We start from the raw sequence: 18,482 nt of genomic DNA, 5'->3' as shown, positions 1-18,482 counted from the left end.
CATGAAATGCAGACAGCCTGTGGAATGCAGAAAAGGCAAAGAAATGGATCCTCTCCTGGAGCCCCTAGAAGAGTGCAGCCCCGTGGACACCTTGCTTTTAGACTTCTGACCTCCAACACTGTAAGAGAATGTATTCGTGTTGTTTTAAGCCACTAAGAAAACTAAGATACTGCAGAATGAAAACTGTTTTCTCCTTGCGTTTGTCAGAGGGCAGATCTAAGTGCACGTTGGTCCCGTACCTTCCAGGAGCAGTATTGCAAAGTCGAGGTACTATTTTCTTCGTTTCTTCTGCATCGCTGTGCTGAGGCTCGTTAACACTGCATCGCTGGGTGCTCTGTGCATAAGCCGACGTGTATTAGGAATCAATCACTCTGACCTTTATTCCTTGTTGGTGTTTTGTCATTTGTGGGCTGCTTGGCTTGACATATGAATTACACTCTAGCTGCCTGGTGCAGGGGATGCAGTTACCAGCCCCCAAATATTTCAGACATATGCCAAGTGCAATTTCAACACACATTTTCTTTGCCACCCTGTCAACCTGGGATTGTTTCACTGGCAACTAATGAAATACCAAGAGGAGGAAGGAATTGGCAAGGCATCACTGTTGACAAAGGGGCTAACCTTTGAGGATGATGAAAAATAGATGCCCTTTAAGAAGAAAGAGCAAAGGAAGTGAATCTTCGCTCTTCTTTAACTCTTTAGTCTATTGTCCCAATCCAAAGATCAAACTTTCTTCAGAGCTTGTTAAAGAAAAGGAGACTATGAATTTTCAAGGCCCCATTTGTATTCTGTAACAGGCAGCTCTTGGTTTATTCCCCCGCTGGAAACTCACAATGAAACAATACTTCAAACTTTGTCATAACAAATAAATGGTAAGTGTGTCCCTCCGTGCTGCAGACATGCCAGGCATTAAGAATGCCTAGAAGCACACAATTTCGGGAGGGTTTTTCACTACGCCCTCTCGCCTCCTTTGTCTTAATCCTACCCCTTTGGGCGGCACCCAATTCTGAGCCCTGGAAACTGCCCAAGAGTTTCAAAATTACCTTTTTCATAAACTCCCATTCCTTGCCTGCATTTCAACTAGCTTCACAGAGAAAAACCATCTAATGAAGGAGTTCATGTGTAAGCGTTGGTAAATGGTAACTCCTGGATGTGTTGCTGGTCCCAGAGGACTCGTTTTCCAAATCTTTTCAAATAGAGACATAATCAACATGGGTAATGAAGGCTTCGATTTCAAGCTTAACTCTTCATGGCTGGAATTCAGTCAGTGTGCAGGTGTTCAGGGGAGGTGATTTGGGTCCCTGGAAGCTTTCTCTGGGCCCCTCAAATCACACCATTTATACCACAACTCCTAATTCTGCCCCTGCTTCTTCCTTCTCAGAGGAGATGGATTCCATAGCCATATTATTCATCACAATTATAGACAATAATATTTATGTATGTCTCATAGTTCCCAACAAAGGAAGATTATCTCACGTGATCCTCACTGTGAAGCCTTGTACAATCAAGAATTCCATCATCTACATGATATACATCAAGGGTCAACAAACATCTTCTGTGAAGGGCCGGAGAGCAAATGTACTGTGAGCCATATGGTCTCTGTTGCAAGTACCTAAGTCAGCCCTTGAAGTGGGAAAGCAGAGGCAGCATGTGAACGGGAGAACACAGCTGTGTCCAACAAACAATATTTACAAAAACAGGCAGCAGGCTGGATTTGCCAATCCCTGCTGCTCTAGAGGAAGAAAACATGATCCAGAGAAGCTGAGGGACCCACTTCAGAACACACATAAATAAGGAGCAAATCAACCCAGGACCTGAACTCCGTGCTTTCTGACTCCAAATCTAGTGCTCATTCACTGCACCAAATTGCATTTGGAGCATGGTCTTTAGCACTTGATAAAGTTGTTACTTTGGATCAAGTCACTCGAAATCTCCACCCAACCCCTCTTTCCCCCACGCACATTTGTGAGGTGGCAGCTGGGACTGGGGCACCATCATCACAATGCAGTCATGGAAACAGTGCAGGTAGCTGATCCACAGGACCAAACCAGGCCATAGACAGGATAATTTGTGAACCTTCATTGCATATTCAATTGGATTCATCCATTCCTTCCAGAAGCACATTATTGAGCCTTTCCACCAGCACAGGATGGGGACTAGGCAGCCCAGACACATCTTCACTCAGCATCCTCCTTCTGGTTCACCAGCAGAAGCAGACCAGGCACAAGCCCATGGTGGAAATTTTGCTGGGGACAAAGCTTTGGGAAGCTATGCCCCTGGGCTGTGTTGGAGCCATTCATTCCCAGCTGGGCACCATGAGCACCTTCTCAGTGGATACTGCTGGCTGTTCTTCACCTTCACCTCCAGGTATCTCCCCGGGAAGGTGGAACACTGGGTGGGTTAGTCAGGTGGGAGGTGACTGGTTGAGCCACAGCTGGAGTGGACAGGGGCCAAGCCTTCATCTCACTCCTTGTCTCAGTCTCATTTGTCCTCCCAGAAACCTCTGTTACACAGAGGTCCTTCTGCCCACCTGCGATAGGAAACAGCATTCCACATGACGAAGGCAGGCTCTCTTTGACTACACTGTGTATGTGCCCAAAGTTATGAATATATTAAAGCAACAGGTTTGCTTTGCTTCTTTTCCATGCTCATGTCTCAAAAGAATCTCCTTGAGAGGACCATGTCATTTTGGCCAAGGACAGCGTTTACAGGTCCTTGGGACCCTTGGCATCCCTGGGAAATTGTCCTTTCAAACATACCCCAGTCTAACCACCCTTTCCTCAACATCTGGCATAGTACCTACCATCCTTTAATATCCTTTTCCTTAATACAGTCCCCTAAATCCAACCCATGACAGTCTTCCACCATCCTGGAAATAGGAAAATGGGAAGACTGAGATCACGCTGAAAGCACAACCCCAAACCCAATACACACATTCTAACAAACATGGGAACTGGAATTTTACCTTCTAAAGGCATTCCCATAGGTTGAATTTGCACTTTGCTCAGCTAGAAACATCTTCTGATCCCTCTTTAATTGCATGGACTTATGATATATCTTGTATACAGTGCTTCAGAGGATAGATACCAATTTGTTAGTATCTTGTCATTGAGACGCAGTAACCGGAACTGTGACCAGTGGCATGCAGCCATATCCTCTTTCCTCAATTGATTGTCTTCATTCTTGCAAGATGGGCAAACCTCCCTAAATGAGGGCAATCAATACAGCGCATTCAGCCATAATTGTGGCTTAACTTGCTGTTCTTTGGAAAGTTAAGCCCTGTGATTTGCCTGTAACTGGGCTTTCTGAAAAGGCATCCCTGCATGCTCAAGAGGGAAATTAAGCAGCCAGACTCCTGCCTGCTCTGCCCCTCCAGCGACTGACCTTCCTGCGTCACATCCTCCCTCCCCAGGCCCCTCTCATCTCTAGATCCCTATTTGGATCTTGACAACCAAGGCCAGCAGTGGGTGGTAAAGCAGATGAGCTAGAGTATCTGAGCTTAGGAGTGGCCGCTTTCCTCTGTAATCTTCCACATCACCCCCAGCAATGGCTTTTCTGTGTCTCTTGTTTGATGAGCTGTGTTCAGCTCATCAGTTCAAACACTGAGATAACACACTGCTTTGGAAAGATGAAGTCAAAAATGGGTGGAGCTGTGCTCTTCCTGCAGGTGGGTCTTCTGCATTCAGGACACACATGGGAATGGACTCTAGCTGGTTTCTTTTGCAATGTTTAATCTGTCTTTAACTAGCTAAGAGCAGTAAGAATGAATCAAAAGGGCCTGGGTTGCTTTGGAAGGCACCATCCCACTGCCTTTCCATGGGACCTGAAATATAACATTGGCAATAATGATAGTAGCAAATGCAGGCATTTATTGAGTATATACTATGGGCCAAGGGTCTATATGAATAATCTCATTTGATTTTCTCCATAATCCAAATTATGAAGTAGGAGCTGAGAAGCAACATGGCCCAGGAGGGAAGCATGCAGACCATACAGCCAGATCGCTGAGGTCTCCTACAAGTTTCCAAGGGCTGCCATAACCAAGTATCACAGACTGGGGGGCTTAAACAACAGAAATGTATGCCTCACAGTTCTGAAGCTAGAAGTCCAAGATCAAGATGTTGGCAGGGCTGGCCATGAGGGAAGGATCTTTTCTAGGCCTCTCCTTGGCTTGGAGATGGCTGTCTTGATCTTGTATCTTCACAGCATTCCCTTCTGCGTGTCTGTATCCAAATTTCTTCTTGTTGTAATAGGACATCAGTCATATGGGATTAGGCTCATCTCAATGACCTCATTTTAACTTAATGACCTCTTTAAAGATGCTATCTCCAAATATGATCACATTCTGAGGTACTGGGAGTGAGAACATCACCATGAGAATTTTTAGGGGGACACAATTCAGCTCAGAACAGGTACGAACCATGGCTCTACCTTTGGCTACCTGTGTGACTCACAATACACAACTCACAATACACTTACTATTTCCTGCCTTGTTTCTTAAGCCCCCATGAAGTTGCTGTGAAAAACAGCTGAAATACTGTACCTGAAATATTTACAGTCAGCCCTCAATAAATGTTAGTTGGTATCAGGTCTCATCCCCATTTTATAGGGGAGCAAACTGAGCCTTAAATAGGTCCAGTAGCTTGTAGGAGATCTCACAGCCAGTCAACAGCAAGTGCATCAGGGCCTATAACTTAGGTCTGCTTGGCCCAAAGACCAAGCTCTCATCCATAATGCTATCCTGCCTCTTTTTCCCCAACATTTTCTACTGAATTGAAGTCAATATTCTGCTTAAATAGAAGGAAAGCTATAGCTTCCTTTCCAGGAGATGAAGAGCAGCCCAATCCATTTAAACTCTCCCACCCTAGCAGCTCAAAGCTCGAAGGGAAATTCCCCCGGTGTGCCCCTGGCATCTCATGAGAGGAAGAACAGAGCCTGTCCCCATTGGCCGCTAACTCTGTAAGCACATATCCAAAAGGACTCAGGTCCTCTCCCCTCCCCAGGAGACTGACACAAGGGAGGACGATCAGGTCAGGAGCCAGTGGGGACTCCTGACTTCAGCCTTAATCCTGCGTCCCATGTAGACTGATCTTCAAGCCCGCCTGTGGGTGTCCTAGCTAACACATGTTGGGCGTGATGTTTCTGGAATAGCTATTTTTGTTTTGGTTTAAACTATCTGGGGGGGAAGAGGGAGTCCTCAGCCCATAATAAAAACTAGGTAATTTATTGTGCAAATTAAGAGGTTTGTAATAAACAGAAGATCCACATTCCTTGGAAAAGTTGCTGTAGTCTTGTGCCTGCCCACACACCCCCCACCCCACACCCCAGCCGACTGGCACCACCCCTCCCAGCTAGCACTAGGGGAATACAGAGAGATGATTTTTTCGTGAGTAAATGGAATGTATTTTCTTATGGATGTGAGTTTCTTCTCTTGCAGAGAGAGCCTTCGATGTTGGTTATAGATACTCTGTCCTTTGCTCTCATCTATAGTTTGATTTCAGTTCCCCTACCTGAGCTGTATCAGAACGAGGACAAGAGAGATAAGGGAGGCACAGAGGAGCCCCCAGCACACAGTTTCTCAACCCCAGCTTAGGAATCAAGTACCTGGAAAGCTTTAAGAGTCACTGAGGTCAGGCCCACTCCCAGCGACTCATTTGACAAACTCCCCCTGCGATTGTGCAACAAGCCAGGCTTCAGACCCGCTGCTTCCCACCCAGAGGCGTCGCCCGATGCACCACAGAACCAGAGGGAGGGTTGGAGTTCCAAGCTCTGCAGGTTCTCAGCCAGGACCCTCAGCACAACACCGCCCACCACCCTGCCCCAGGGTCGGGGTGGGGGGCCTCTTAAGGCACATGTACCTGGGCGATCAGAGTAGCCACCTTAGGGTGTCTGAGAGCCATATTTTTTAAAAGTTCCCTAAACTCTCATGTGTCCTTAGTGAGCATGCAATTTGATGCAAACTTTCTGGAGGGCATTTGGCAATAATTGCCCTGTGGAAATTTAAAATCATAGTCATCGGCAATCCCGCTGCTTATAATTTATCCTTGAAAAATATCACCAGGGCGCACACCCCCATTTGTGAAGGTACTCACTGCAGCCTTGAGTAGAACTGCAAAACAGCAACAAAATATGCAACCAACCAGAGTATCCTTCAATAGGTGACAAGATCATTAAATTTGCTTTAACCACATGATGAAATAATGTGCATCTGTTGAAGAGAATGAGTTTTCATTAAGAACAGTGTATGTTTCGGGCGCCTGGGTGGCTCAGTTGGTTAAGCGACTGCCTTCGGCTCAGGTCATGATCCTGGAGTCCCTGGATCGAGTCCCGCATCGGGCTCCCTGCTCGGCGAGGAGCCTGCTTCTCCCTCTAACCCTCCCCCCTCTCATGTACTCTCTCTCTCATTCTCGCTCTCTCAAATAAATAAATAAATCTTAAAAAAAAAAAAAAGAACAGTGTATGTTTCTTGATCCTTTTGTAGTAAATTTAAAGCAGATACTACCAGATGTTATATCTATATTACAATAGATACAGATATTATAACATAGGTATTATAGGTATTATATATAATATATAGATACTATCCCATATAGGTATTATATATGTAAATCTACTGGTTACATATTATAAAATATATCTATATGTAGATATTAAACATATGAATAGGGACACCTGGGTGACTCAGTTGGTTAAGCATCGGACCCTTGGTTTCAGGTCAGATGATGATCTCAGGGTCTTGAGATTGAGCCCCTAGTCTGGCTCCACACTCAGCATGGAGTCTGCTTGGGACTCCCTCTGCCCCTCCCACTTTTGCTCTTTCTCTCTCCTCTCAAATAAAATAAATAAATCTTTAAAAATATATAGAGAGAGGTATCATCCATCAATATTGTATACCTGCATGTATAAATATATACATATATAAATCTCTCTTTCAAATTTATGACATTGTACAGTTTCCTATGACTACCATAACAAATTAGCACAAACTTGGTGGCTTAAAACAACTTCTACTTATTCTCTCATGGTTCCGGAGGATGGAAGTCCAAAACCAAGAGGTCAGCAGGACTGCCGGGGCTCTAGGGGAAAGTCCTTCCCTGCGTCTTGCAGCTTCTAGAGGCTGCCAGGATTCTTGGGCTGCAGCTGCTTCATTCCACCTACACCTTCACGTGGACTTCTGCTTGTCTCTGCGTGTGTCTCTCCCCAGTGGGTCTCTTCTGCTTGTCTCTGCGTGTGTTTCTCCCCAGTGTGTCTCTTATAAAGACACTGGTCATTGGATGTGTGTCATTGGATTAAGGGCCCACCCCGATAATCCAGAATGCCTTCATCTCAAGATCTTTAATTACAACTGCAAAACCCCTTTTCCAAATAAAGTCACATTCACAGGTTCCAGGGATTTGGATGTGAGCATATAATTTGGGGGGATATATAGTTGGGGGGACATATATTTTGGGGGGAACATTCAGTCTACTGCATATAAAAGAATCATGCTAAATATACCCCTTTTTAAAAAAAACTCCCTCAAAAAAAAAAAAAAAACTCCCTCGTTCTATGTATGTGTATGAGTGCATACAAATAAATATTTTCTGGAAGGACTCACAAGAAGTTATGAAGAGTGGTCACCTTTGAGGAGAGAGCTATTTGAGAGCAAGGAAGGAAAGAGGAGGATAAATGTTCCCTTCCCATTATATAACTTTCTGGACTGCTTTAATTTCCTAACCATGACCATATGTTACCTTCTTTTTTCCTTTTTTTTTTTTTTCCTACGTCAACAGGGATTCTCAGGAAGTGGGGGAAGAATTGTTTTTTTCTTGTCTTCTTTCCTACTTCTCCGCTTGAAAACAATTTTTATTTAATTAAAGAAGCAGTTCACCCAGGGGATTCGGATGTCCAGCCCAATCAGAGAATGAGTGGTCCAATCCGACCCTATCCTTCCCCAGAGAGAGAACCAAGATCGAGGGCAGGACAGGCACCAGGAGAGCTGGAGGCTAAGGGGTAGTAGGCATCTCCCTGCCTCGTCGCCTGGGGCTGACATCTTCAGAGGTTGGCTGCAAAGCTTCACACTGCAGATCTCTCTACTGAGTGAGGATCTCGAAGCCTGGATTCCACCAGGGCCTCATCACAATTCTGAGAGGTAGAAATAGGCTTTTGACAGAGGAAGAAAATTGGCTTCCAAGACACTGTCAACCTTGAGGCAGGTTGGAATCCCCTGGAGAGTCTGATGTGGTCCAAGTGTGGCCTGCGCGTGGGGGTTGCTGAGGCTCACCAGGTGACTCAATGGGCAGTCCAGGTAGAGGACAGCTGACCTGAGGACCGGGAAGGGAACGGATGTCTGTGGACATTTTTTCTGTGCCGGGAACTATGCTTCACAGCCATTCCACAACAGGTGACCCCACTCGTTCCTGAAATCAACCCTCAGAAGGAGTTACGCTCATTCTGGTGGAAAGGAAACAGATCTCAGAAATAGCGCTATTAGGCTCAAAGATACAGAGTTAGCAGGGGCAGATGCAGGTCTCAAACCCGCATCTGTGGCACCACAATCCAGAGCTCCTGACTCCTGATCCAGAGGTCTTCCTACAAAACCTCATGGCTTCTATGGGTGACTCTCCCCCATTTCGCTTATTAGGGGCTCCAGTCCTGGAAGTGGGGAAAACTCAGAGACGTTCCATTTTGTTAACTGCTCAAAAGTTTGCCATCAGAAAATCTAGAAAAGCAAAAACAATCACACATTATCTATTTGAAAATGCATGGGTTTTGAATGCATTTTACAACCTCTCTCAGCAAATGACAAGAGTGACAAAAATTGTATTGCCTTAGGCTGGTACATCAAAATGTGCAGAATAGGTGTTGGCCACTACAGGAAACTCCTGGAAACAATGGTGGAGCACTCTTTCAAGAAATGCTGATCACCAACACGCTTGATGGCACAGAGGATGATGTGGTGTAGGAAAACACAGACGTGGAACATTCTGAGTTAGACTCCAAATGTGCAACAGGTTTTTTTAAAGATTTTTTTATTTATCTATTTGACAGACAGAACGCAAGTAGGCAGAGTGGCAAGCAGAGGGAGAGGGAGAAGAGCAGAGAACCTGATGTGGGGTTCGATCCCAGGACCCCAGGATCATGACCTGAGCCTAAGGCAGATGCTTAACTGAGCCACCCAGGCACCCCTAAATGTGCAACAGTTTAGGAATATCCCAACCAATTTATTTCCCAACATTGTCCCTCTATTATTATTATTTTTTTTTGCAAACTGTTATATAGGGTTAAAGAAATCTTTGTCCAAATGGAACTATGAGAGCACTTCATGTACAAAATAAAGTTTACAAATGAGAAGGAAGCACTGTGACAGAGTTTAATTCTCAGGAACTGTGGTAATTTCCTAGGGTTGAATTAGTTTAATTCTTTGTGGTTGTATTAGTTTCCATAACGAAGTACCACAAACTGGGAGGCCCAAGACTATTGAAATTAATTCTCTCACAGTTCTGGAGGCCCGAAGTCTGAAGACACATTGTTGGCATGCCACGCTCCCTCTGAAATCTCTGGGAGTGGATCTCTCCTTGCCTCTTCCAGCTTCTGGTAGACCCACAAGTTCCTTGGCTTATAGTAGAATAACTCCATCCTCTGCCTCCTCCCTCTTCACATGGCTTCACTTTCTGTGTCCAAATGTCTTCCTATGGCATTCTCCTTTTGTGTCTGTCTTTTTCTCATGAGAACACCAGCCATGTTGCTTCAGGGGACCATCTTCCTGCAGCGACCTCCTTTTAACTAATTACATCAGCAACAACCCTTTTCCCAAATAGGGTCACATTCTGAGGTACCGGAGGTTAGGCCTTCAATATATCTTTCAGAGGGATATAATTAAACTCATGAAAATGGTAAAGAAAATAATTCTTGGTGGTACAGAAAATGAGAGTGTGACCCAATCTACAGCATCATAGGTTTAAAATTTCAGTATTTTCACCAACATGTCAATTTTGTGTTTTATGTTTCTTTTCTTGTGCTCACTCTAAGCTAATTTGTTTCACCCTTTGGAGGCAGGTTTCCCATATTGCTCCTCATTCTCCTGGCCCCTCTCCTGCCCCACACAGTCAATGCTAATTAGCATCTGTTTAATTATCAGCCCAGCGGGAAGTGATCCAGGCCCTGATCCTTGGAGAGTTACATTCGCGGTTAAGCTGTCCCAGATACTGGAAGGTTAACTGTGTTCTGTACCTTAGGGAGGGGCAATGTGGCTTAGTGGAAAGTACACAGCATTTAGAATTGGTCAGCCCGTGTGACTCCGCCATGTTTTCAACCGCTGAACAATGGCCACTAAACCTCCTTTCCTCAGCTGTAACCGTACTCTCTCCACAGTCTTGTTGAGAAGATTCTATGTAGTGAAAGTACCTTGTTAACGAAACTTGTAAAATAGAACACAAATGTGCAGGGATAGTATCTGCCTCATTTCAGAATGGTCTGTAACTGGTACATTGTAGATGCACAAAAACATTTGTTGACTGAAAATTCTTAATTGAAGAGAAATACTACAAGAGAGAAGGAAAGTGGGGGAGTCTCTTGAGTAAAATTTGTTCTATGCACATGTGTCAAACTAAGATTTAAAAGTTAAACCAGAATTGCAAAATATCCATCTGTTTCTAATAAAATAATTCCCAGTAACAAACACTCCTGCTTTCTTACGTTTTTTATTTGTATAAATGTTTAGGTCAATGGACTAACTTGGGTGAGCAGTGTACAATGAAATACCTAAGCTAACTGTACATTATTTTTTGGGAAGGCAAGAAACTATGGTTAAGTTGCATGGCATTGGTGCCACATTGAAGTGGTAATGAAAGGTATCATGTGTGAAAGATTACAATTCAGAGGAGGAGGAGGAGACAGTAAAAGTGACCTTTTAGTTATAATGTGAGGAAGGAATTTGAACACTAGGAAATACTTCTCTGATATTAACAGCTTTATCACATATAGGATTATAACACTGAAGTCTTCTCCAGAGGTCTTTAAAAATAGTTTATAATCTCATCTTTCTGCTAATGGCAATTTCATTAATAATAGAAAACAATCCAAATGACCAGTAAAAGGGAAATTATTGGGTAAATTACAGTACATTATTCTATGGGATATTCAGGTAGCTATTAAAAATTATGAGAGCTACAGAGCAACACATTAAAATTCCTAAAGTAGGATACTTAGTGAAGAAAGAAAGCATAATTTTATCTATAGCTCAATTACTTTTATGCAAAAATTAGGTTTAAATGCAAATTAGCATTGAACAAGAACCCAGAAAGATTAAAGCAATTTATGGTATTCCATGGTATCATTGGTGGGGGGGAATGAAAACTATTCTCCAGTTATTTGTGTGTAACAAGTAAAAATATATGTTTAAAAGGTGTTCTCTCTCTCTCTCGGAATTGTAACTGTGATCTTCATTAAGGACATGAAGATAAACTAGTCTTAGGATTTTTAATTTTTAGTAACACTAGATGACAAGATTACAGACACCTACGTCATGCTTCGGCGCTTCTGGGTTGCCAGGAGGGGTGATGTCGAGAAAGCGCAGCATTCCAAAGCATCACTGGTCTCCATTAAAACCTAATTTATGGAATTAAAAATTAATTTTATGGAAATGACTCAAGTCTTTTCATTAGACTGCACTCAGGCTAATTGAGTTTGGAGTGCTATTGTCATAGCCATTCCTGCACTGTTATCTAAAAAGATGAAATCCAGTGTGAATCTTCTTGTTCTTATGCTTCTGAGAAGCAACCACAGAGGGGAGTTTTCAAGCATCCACAGGGCAGCTGCTCTTGCTTAGCAAAGACCCTCGCAAAGGAACGGTGCGACTTTAGCGAAGTCAGTCATGACAACAAATCCAATAGGATGGGAATCCCTCAATGGAAGCCAACCAAGGCTTACCATCTGAGTAGTGCAGATAAAGGTCTTGCTTGGGACCACTATGGGAAGATGCGATGGCCGAATTCAGGCTCCTTCCCCTACTGCTCTTCCTTGAGTACTTGCTTCCTGAGTAAGAGAAAAGTTTTAAGAGGAATGTGCTGTGGCTTTTTACATACATGTGTATGTGTCTAGCTAGATCTATTTGTCTGTTTGTTCTGTGGCAGCTGTGAGAATACGCAGCATATACCTCTGACTTCTGAGAGAGTAATTGACCAAGGACCCCAACTGCACTCTGAAATCTGTCACTGTGTTGGCAAGAAGCCATGCTTCCTGGCAGCTCTAGCCAGTGACTGAGCACAGTAAGGGCACTGAGGCAGGCTTATCCCTGGGAGACACAGGGTTCTTCGGACAGCCGACTTTGGATCCCCAACAGACCTGGCAAACCTTCCTTACACTATAGAGCCGTTGAGGACACTTTTGCCTAACCTTGTTCACTCTCTCCTTTGCGGGGTCAAGCTTACACAGCAGTTTCTTGCATTTTCTCTCCTAATAAAAGCCTTGCACATTTAATCTCATCTTGGCATTTTCTTCTTCTTTTTTTTAAAAGATTTTATTTATTTATTTGACAGAGAGAGAGATAGCGAGAGCAGGAACACAAGCAGGGGGAGTGAAAGAGGGAGAAGCAGGCTTCCCGTGGAGCAGGGAACCCGATGCGGGGCTCGATCCCAGGACCCTGGGATCATGACCAGCCAAAGGCAGACACTTAACGACTGAGCCACCCAGGCACCCCTTATCTTGGCATCTTCTTCTCAGAAGATATATATGTGTGTGTATCTGTATATGTATATACAGAAGACATGTGTGTGCATATATACATGTGTGTATATATATATATATTACACACCATATACATATATGTATATGAATATTTGAATCATAATTTATCTCCATTTGATGGACACTAGTTGTGTCCAGATTTTTGCCCTTATAAAACTCTCCATCCATCCCAGCTCCCAAATATTTGCTATATGCCACAGTGAGTATCTGTCATTGGAATACCTCCAAAGAACAGAGTACATGCCACACCTACCACCTCTTTCCTACACATACAGAGTTTCTGCTCGAATTAGAGTTTTTCTGGCTAATGAGCCCCCGGTCTGCCTGTGTCAATGTATAGGGTGAAGTAAGGAACCACTCTCCCAGAGTGTTCCTGCACATTTCAGGATGGGAAGGAAGGGGAGGTTTCCAGCCACATATGTGGTTTCTCTTCATTCTTCCCTCCCTGCCATCACAGTTGATGTGGGTCCTCTTGACTTCCCTGCTCCCACATCAGAGTTCTCAAGTGCAAGCAACACAAACGGATTCTGGCTTGCATAAGCAAAAGAGAATTTCTTGGAATGGTATAGGCAGCTCACAATCAGTGTGAGGCCAAAGGATTGGTCGGCTGTGGAACTGTCCCAAGGACCTTTGAAAGTCTGGTGAGTGAACTTCTGAAATAAATAGCCTTCAAGGGTTCCTTCTGCTCTCACATCCCTTTCCCAGGATTCAAATTCATACCCACACGGGCACCTCTGAGGCAGAGAGAGCCTGCAGTTTCTTTGCAGATAGATGTCTCAAATTTCATTCCCACCAACATGGAATTTAGTGGACTCCAGGGAACCCCCCAAATGCACTGGAGATACTTGGGAAAAGAAGAAATGAATGTTGGGCAGCAAAATATCATTAAAAAAATCAGAGGCACCTGGGTGGCTCAGTCCATTAAGCATCCAACTCTTGATTTTGGCTCAGGTCATGATCTCAGGGTTGTGAGATCGAGCCCTAAATCAAGCTCTGCACTGGATATGGAGCCTGCTTAAGATTCTCTCTCTCTCGGGCGCCTGGGTGGCTCAGTTGGTTAAGTGACTGCCTTTGGCTCAGGTCATGATCCTGGAGTCCCGGGATCGAGTCCCACATCGGGCTCCCTGCTCAGCGGGGGGGTCTGCTTCTCCCTCTGACCCTCCCCCCTCTCATGTGCTTGCTCTCTCTCATTTTCTCTCTCTCAAATAAATAAATAAAATCTTTAAAAAAAAAAAAAGATTCTCTCTCTCTCTCTCCCTCTCCCTCTTCTCCTACCCGTGCCCCCTCCCCCACACTCGCTCACACATGCGGTCTCTCTCTCTCTCTAAAAAAAAATCAGTATGCACCACACACCCTTTTATACATTGGCATAGTCCCCAAGTTTGTAGATGTTCAGAGATGAGCCATAGCCCCTGGATGATAAATTTGTGATTGCCCAAGTGAAGAAAATTTCATGAATGGGACAAAATCTAACTGTTGCCAGGAGCCTGCTTGAACAATTCAGCTCTTAAGTTTCATTTCATCCAAGGGCTTGGGGTTCAGTCTGACTGTCCAAAAATTGAAGCACTGTCATTGCCAGGACAACCCTTTCTTTTCAAAGATCCCTCACTTACCTTCTAGAGCTTTGATATGAACTAGCTGGCTCTCTAGGCAAGTGTTCTTTTGGTTTGGGTTTTGGTTTGTTTTGGCTTGATTTGATTTTGGTTTTGGCTGATTCCTAAATGTGATAGCACAATCCTCTCAACAAATGCAAAGGCTGGAAAACCCTTCTGAAAAATGATCCCCGCAGTTTTCACTCTCTCTCCCCCTCCCTGAATCCACATCAATCTTCTTTACTTAATAGAAGCATTGCATTGTTCTATTTCCCTTAACAACCCCTACCCCCTTATCTTCCTTGAGAGTACTTTTTTCTATCAAATTCTCATTTTAAGGAAACTCACTGTGAACCATCACCAAGGCCAATTTATTCAGCACAGACAGAAGCGAAAGCTTTTGGAAAATAATCATAGAGTGTAGAGTGTACATGAGATGAACTTGGCTTCCACAGAAAAAAAACACCTGTGTACAAATGGAATTTGAATTCATGGAAATGAATTCCAGAAGAAGAAGTTCAGGTGGATATTCAGGTAATATGCCAATATTGTCATTCCAGGTAAAGATGGCCTTGCAGCAAGAAGGATTCGACAGAAAGAAGCGGGGGTATAGAGACATCAATGAGATTGATATCAACATGAATGATCCTCTTTTTACAAAGCAGTGGTATCTGGTAAGCATGTCCATATTATTCCTAACATTTCTCATCTTAAGACTTCGGATAAAAAAATGCATTTCTATTTCCTCATTATTCTGTGGGATGTCAGCCAGCATCCTACTCTATGAACCTTTCTGTCCCTTTGATATGTATTGATTTTCTATCAGCACCCATGCATCATGTTCTCTATGAAGAGAGAGAGAACTCTCTCTTCCTTCTGCTTCCTTCTGGAACTGCTAAATAACCAAATGCTGATCAGACTGCCCCAGACTCCAAAAAAGCACACCAACGCATGAGGGAAGACTTGCAAAACCATGTAGAAGTTGAGTCAAGAGTCTGAGGGGAATAATCCGGGGGTCTCAACAGGCAGAGTGACCGGAGGACATAATGAAACCACAGGCATAAGAGAAAGATTTAGGCAACTTCACAAGGGACAAGCAAGAGAACTCAAAGACCAAAGCAACAAAAGTAGCATCCATTAGTGCTTCTTAAAATAACGGCAGGAAATCACATCCATGGGGCTTTCCGGGTGGAGGATGCAAGGCCCCGAAACCCAGTCTGTCCGATGAAGTAAATGTTATTATCTGGCTCACCAGCAGTCCTTCATGATCCATTTGGACAAGTTGGGTTATATTTAGAAGAGACCCAAAGCCTCTAAACCAATCCTAACTGCAGGGCATCTTGAGGGAAAGGGAGTGATTAGTGTAAAACTGTGAGTGATGCTTTACTTTATTTAAGACTAAAAGGTGATGAGCAAGATAGAAGACTAATTATAGCCCTGTGGACTGAGATGTTTATAGGAATGCATCACAACTTCTATCTTGGATCTTCCGAGCTTGACTATGTCCTTTGTTTTTTGGCATGGAATCCTACAAATCCAATCCAGGCAACTGAAAAGAGCTTATGTGTGTTAATCAGGTTAGACTACATTTCTTGCACTCACAACCAACCCCCTAAGTCACCTTGGCTTAACAAATCAAAGCTTTTGCTCACTCATGTTATATGTCCAATGCTTCAGAGTCCCTCAGGGACCCAGGCTCCATCCCAGTTCCATCTCCATCCCAGCTCCATCCTAACCCCTGTTTTCACGAGCACCTCAACAAAGGGAAGGGGCAGGTCACACACTGGCGTTTAAGGTTTCTGCCTGGATGTGACAAATGGCACATGAGCTCACATTCTATTGGCCCGAATCAGTCATGTGGGCATTCTACTAACTTCCTAGGTGATGGAGAGGTATAATCTTAACGCATGCATGGAAGGAAAAGAGCAGTCATTTTTACCAAGCACACAAATGACATTCACAGAGTGTTTTATCAACACCATAGTAATAGCCAACAGGTCACTGTGGGCTTCTGCCAGTATGAGCTCTAACTTCACTATTTTTATGATTCATCTTTGAGAAAATCTGCACAGGACAAAGATGCATGAAAAGAGGGTAATAAACATATTTATATAGAATTTCTTTGTTTTCCTTTTTTGAATTTTTTTAGGGAAAAGACTTTTTTTGCATTAGAACAAGCACTAAAAGTGAGCCAGCTATCTTTGATTTAATGCATCAAATATTTTGGTAAAGTGGCCCTGAAATTACAAAGGTAAGTAGGACATGATCCCTCTTGCAAAGCATACTGGTATTGAGGGAGGAAATCACATTCAAATAAGAATGATCCAAGACAGTATGTGCTAAATTCAAAACATGAGGTATAAATAAAGACTACAAGAGTGAGGTTTAATTCAAAACTGGGGAATGTTTCTTGCAATGGCAACTTTAAGGAGTTTAAAGACAGCAATCCAGTCACAGAAACATCAGTTGTGTATATCAAAAAACAGAGGGAGACGTCTGGAAGAGTTAGATGGGGAAAATTCAGGAGTACTGTTTCATGGAAGATGTGGTCTTTGAGCCGGCCCTGGAATAGCAGGTGCAAACAGACAGGTGCTTTACTGCACCAGACTAATAAAATTCTTTGCTTTGAAATTCCTGAACCAGATCAATACTGGACAAGCTGATGGCACTCCTGGCCTTGATTTGAATGTGGCAGAAGCATGGGAGCTGGGATACACAGGGAAAGGTGTTACCATTGGAATTATGGATGATGGTAAGTATTTCAAAGCCTTCACATCATTTGGAAGCAAGTGTGTCTTTGCATGCATTTGGAATATAAAAGATTCATTGTTTTGGGGATGCTAATCAAAGGCAGAATAACCACCTGCTGGACTCGACCATCATCTATACTGTGGCAAAATCCTCCCCTTCCTCCAGATCAGTGGTCCTCAAACTTGAGGATGCCCTTAATACATATTTATTGGATTAATAAATTAAGAAGCCAAAAAAAATGAACAAAGGAAGACTGGCCACCACTGAACTGTCATTTCTTATTGGGCCACGGCTTGTACCTTACCTTAGAGCATCTTCTAAACCCATCTGAATTTACCATCTGCTTCTCCAGATCCACACTGTCCAGTGGAGTAGCCACTAGCCTATGTGTCTATTTACACTTAAGTTTTAATCAATTAAAGCTAAATAAAATTAAAAATTCAATTCCTCAGTCACAATAGCTTTATTTCAAGTTCTCAATAGCCACAAGGGGCTAGCGGCTGCTGAAATTCAATTCAACTTCATTTCTATCATCACAGAAAGCTCTATTAGACAGTGTGGCTCTACACCAATGAAATAACTTTTTGGTAACAGGATTGGAGTTTGGAGAAATTTTGACTTTGTTGCTACTTTCAGGATGAACCCTGGTAAAGCAGACCTTGATAACCTCTTATTACATATGCCCTCTATAACATGTTTTTCTACACCATATGCCTACCAGACAAAGATTTAGTAGACCTTTATTTTCTATAGTTTGTGCTACAAAAACCAATGGGTCTGATGAACTGATGTTTTTCTAACTACACACGTCCTTGGCTCTGCCAAGATTCTGAAGAATCTGCTCGGTGGTCATCTCACTGGGCAGGTCCTCTTGCCCCTCATCAGCCCTGTGGATCCTCCAGGAAAAGTTCCACTGAGCAGTATTGATGCAATTATACATAAAGCCTATGTATGAGATGAAACAACAGAGCTTTTCCCTTCTGAAGATCCTCAAAGAACACTATGCTCTCCAAAGCAAGCCTTTGAAGACGAATTGATGGTGAAACAAAGGGAGCCAGCATGCTTAAAATTGGTGCTGTCTCTTGTGTGGGTTCATTAAATATCCACATAGAAACAATGCCTCCATGTTTTCTGATGTGGGAGATGTTTTGAAGTGGATGTAAAAGCTTTCTCCAGTGGCCAAGGGCTTTCACAAGAAGAAAGGAGCTCTGCAGGAGAAAGCGTGTGTGTATACATGAATCTTGGGAGCTTATAACCATTTCATCCTTCCTAATGCTTTGGTTTGGAAACCAACGTGGCTGACACCAGCTCACCTGGGAGAAAAATGTATCTATGTTCGGGGGAAATCTGCCTAAGATATATTGCAATCACATAGCATCTGGGGGATTAGAGGAGCACCCTAAAAGTGACCAC

General features: G+C 43.4%; 1 protein-coding gene across 2 annotated transcripts in view; it reads left to right on the top strand.

The window, feature by feature from the left end:
• The window catches only part of PCSK2 (proprotein convertase subtilisin/kexin type 2), a 285,368-nt gene that overhangs the window by 139,624 nt on the left and 127,262 nt on the right, over window positions 1–18,482 (top strand). For both annotated transcript variants that reach the window (XM_045883814.1, XM_045883815.1), the window contains 2 exons: window positions 14,879–14,992; window positions 16,962–17,070. In XM_045883814.1, coding sequence (XP_045739770.1) covers window positions 14,879–14,992; window positions 16,962–17,070 — 223 coding nt within the window. The remainder of the gene's footprint in view (window positions 1–14,878; window positions 14,993–16,961; window positions 17,071–18,482) is intronic.

The sequence above is a fragment of the Mirounga angustirostris genome, unplaced genomic scaffold (genome assembly GCF_029215605.1).
Source record: "Mirounga angustirostris isolate CCGP_5_RB_7025 unplaced genomic scaffold, mMirAng1.0.hap1 SCAF_10, whole genome shotgun sequence".
NCBI classification, from domain to species: Eukaryota; Metazoa; Chordata; class Mammalia; order Carnivora; family Phocidae; genus Mirounga; species Mirounga angustirostris.
The sequence above is the reverse complement of the archived record's forward strand: the minus strand, read 5'-3'. Positions and strand labels throughout refer to the sequence as shown.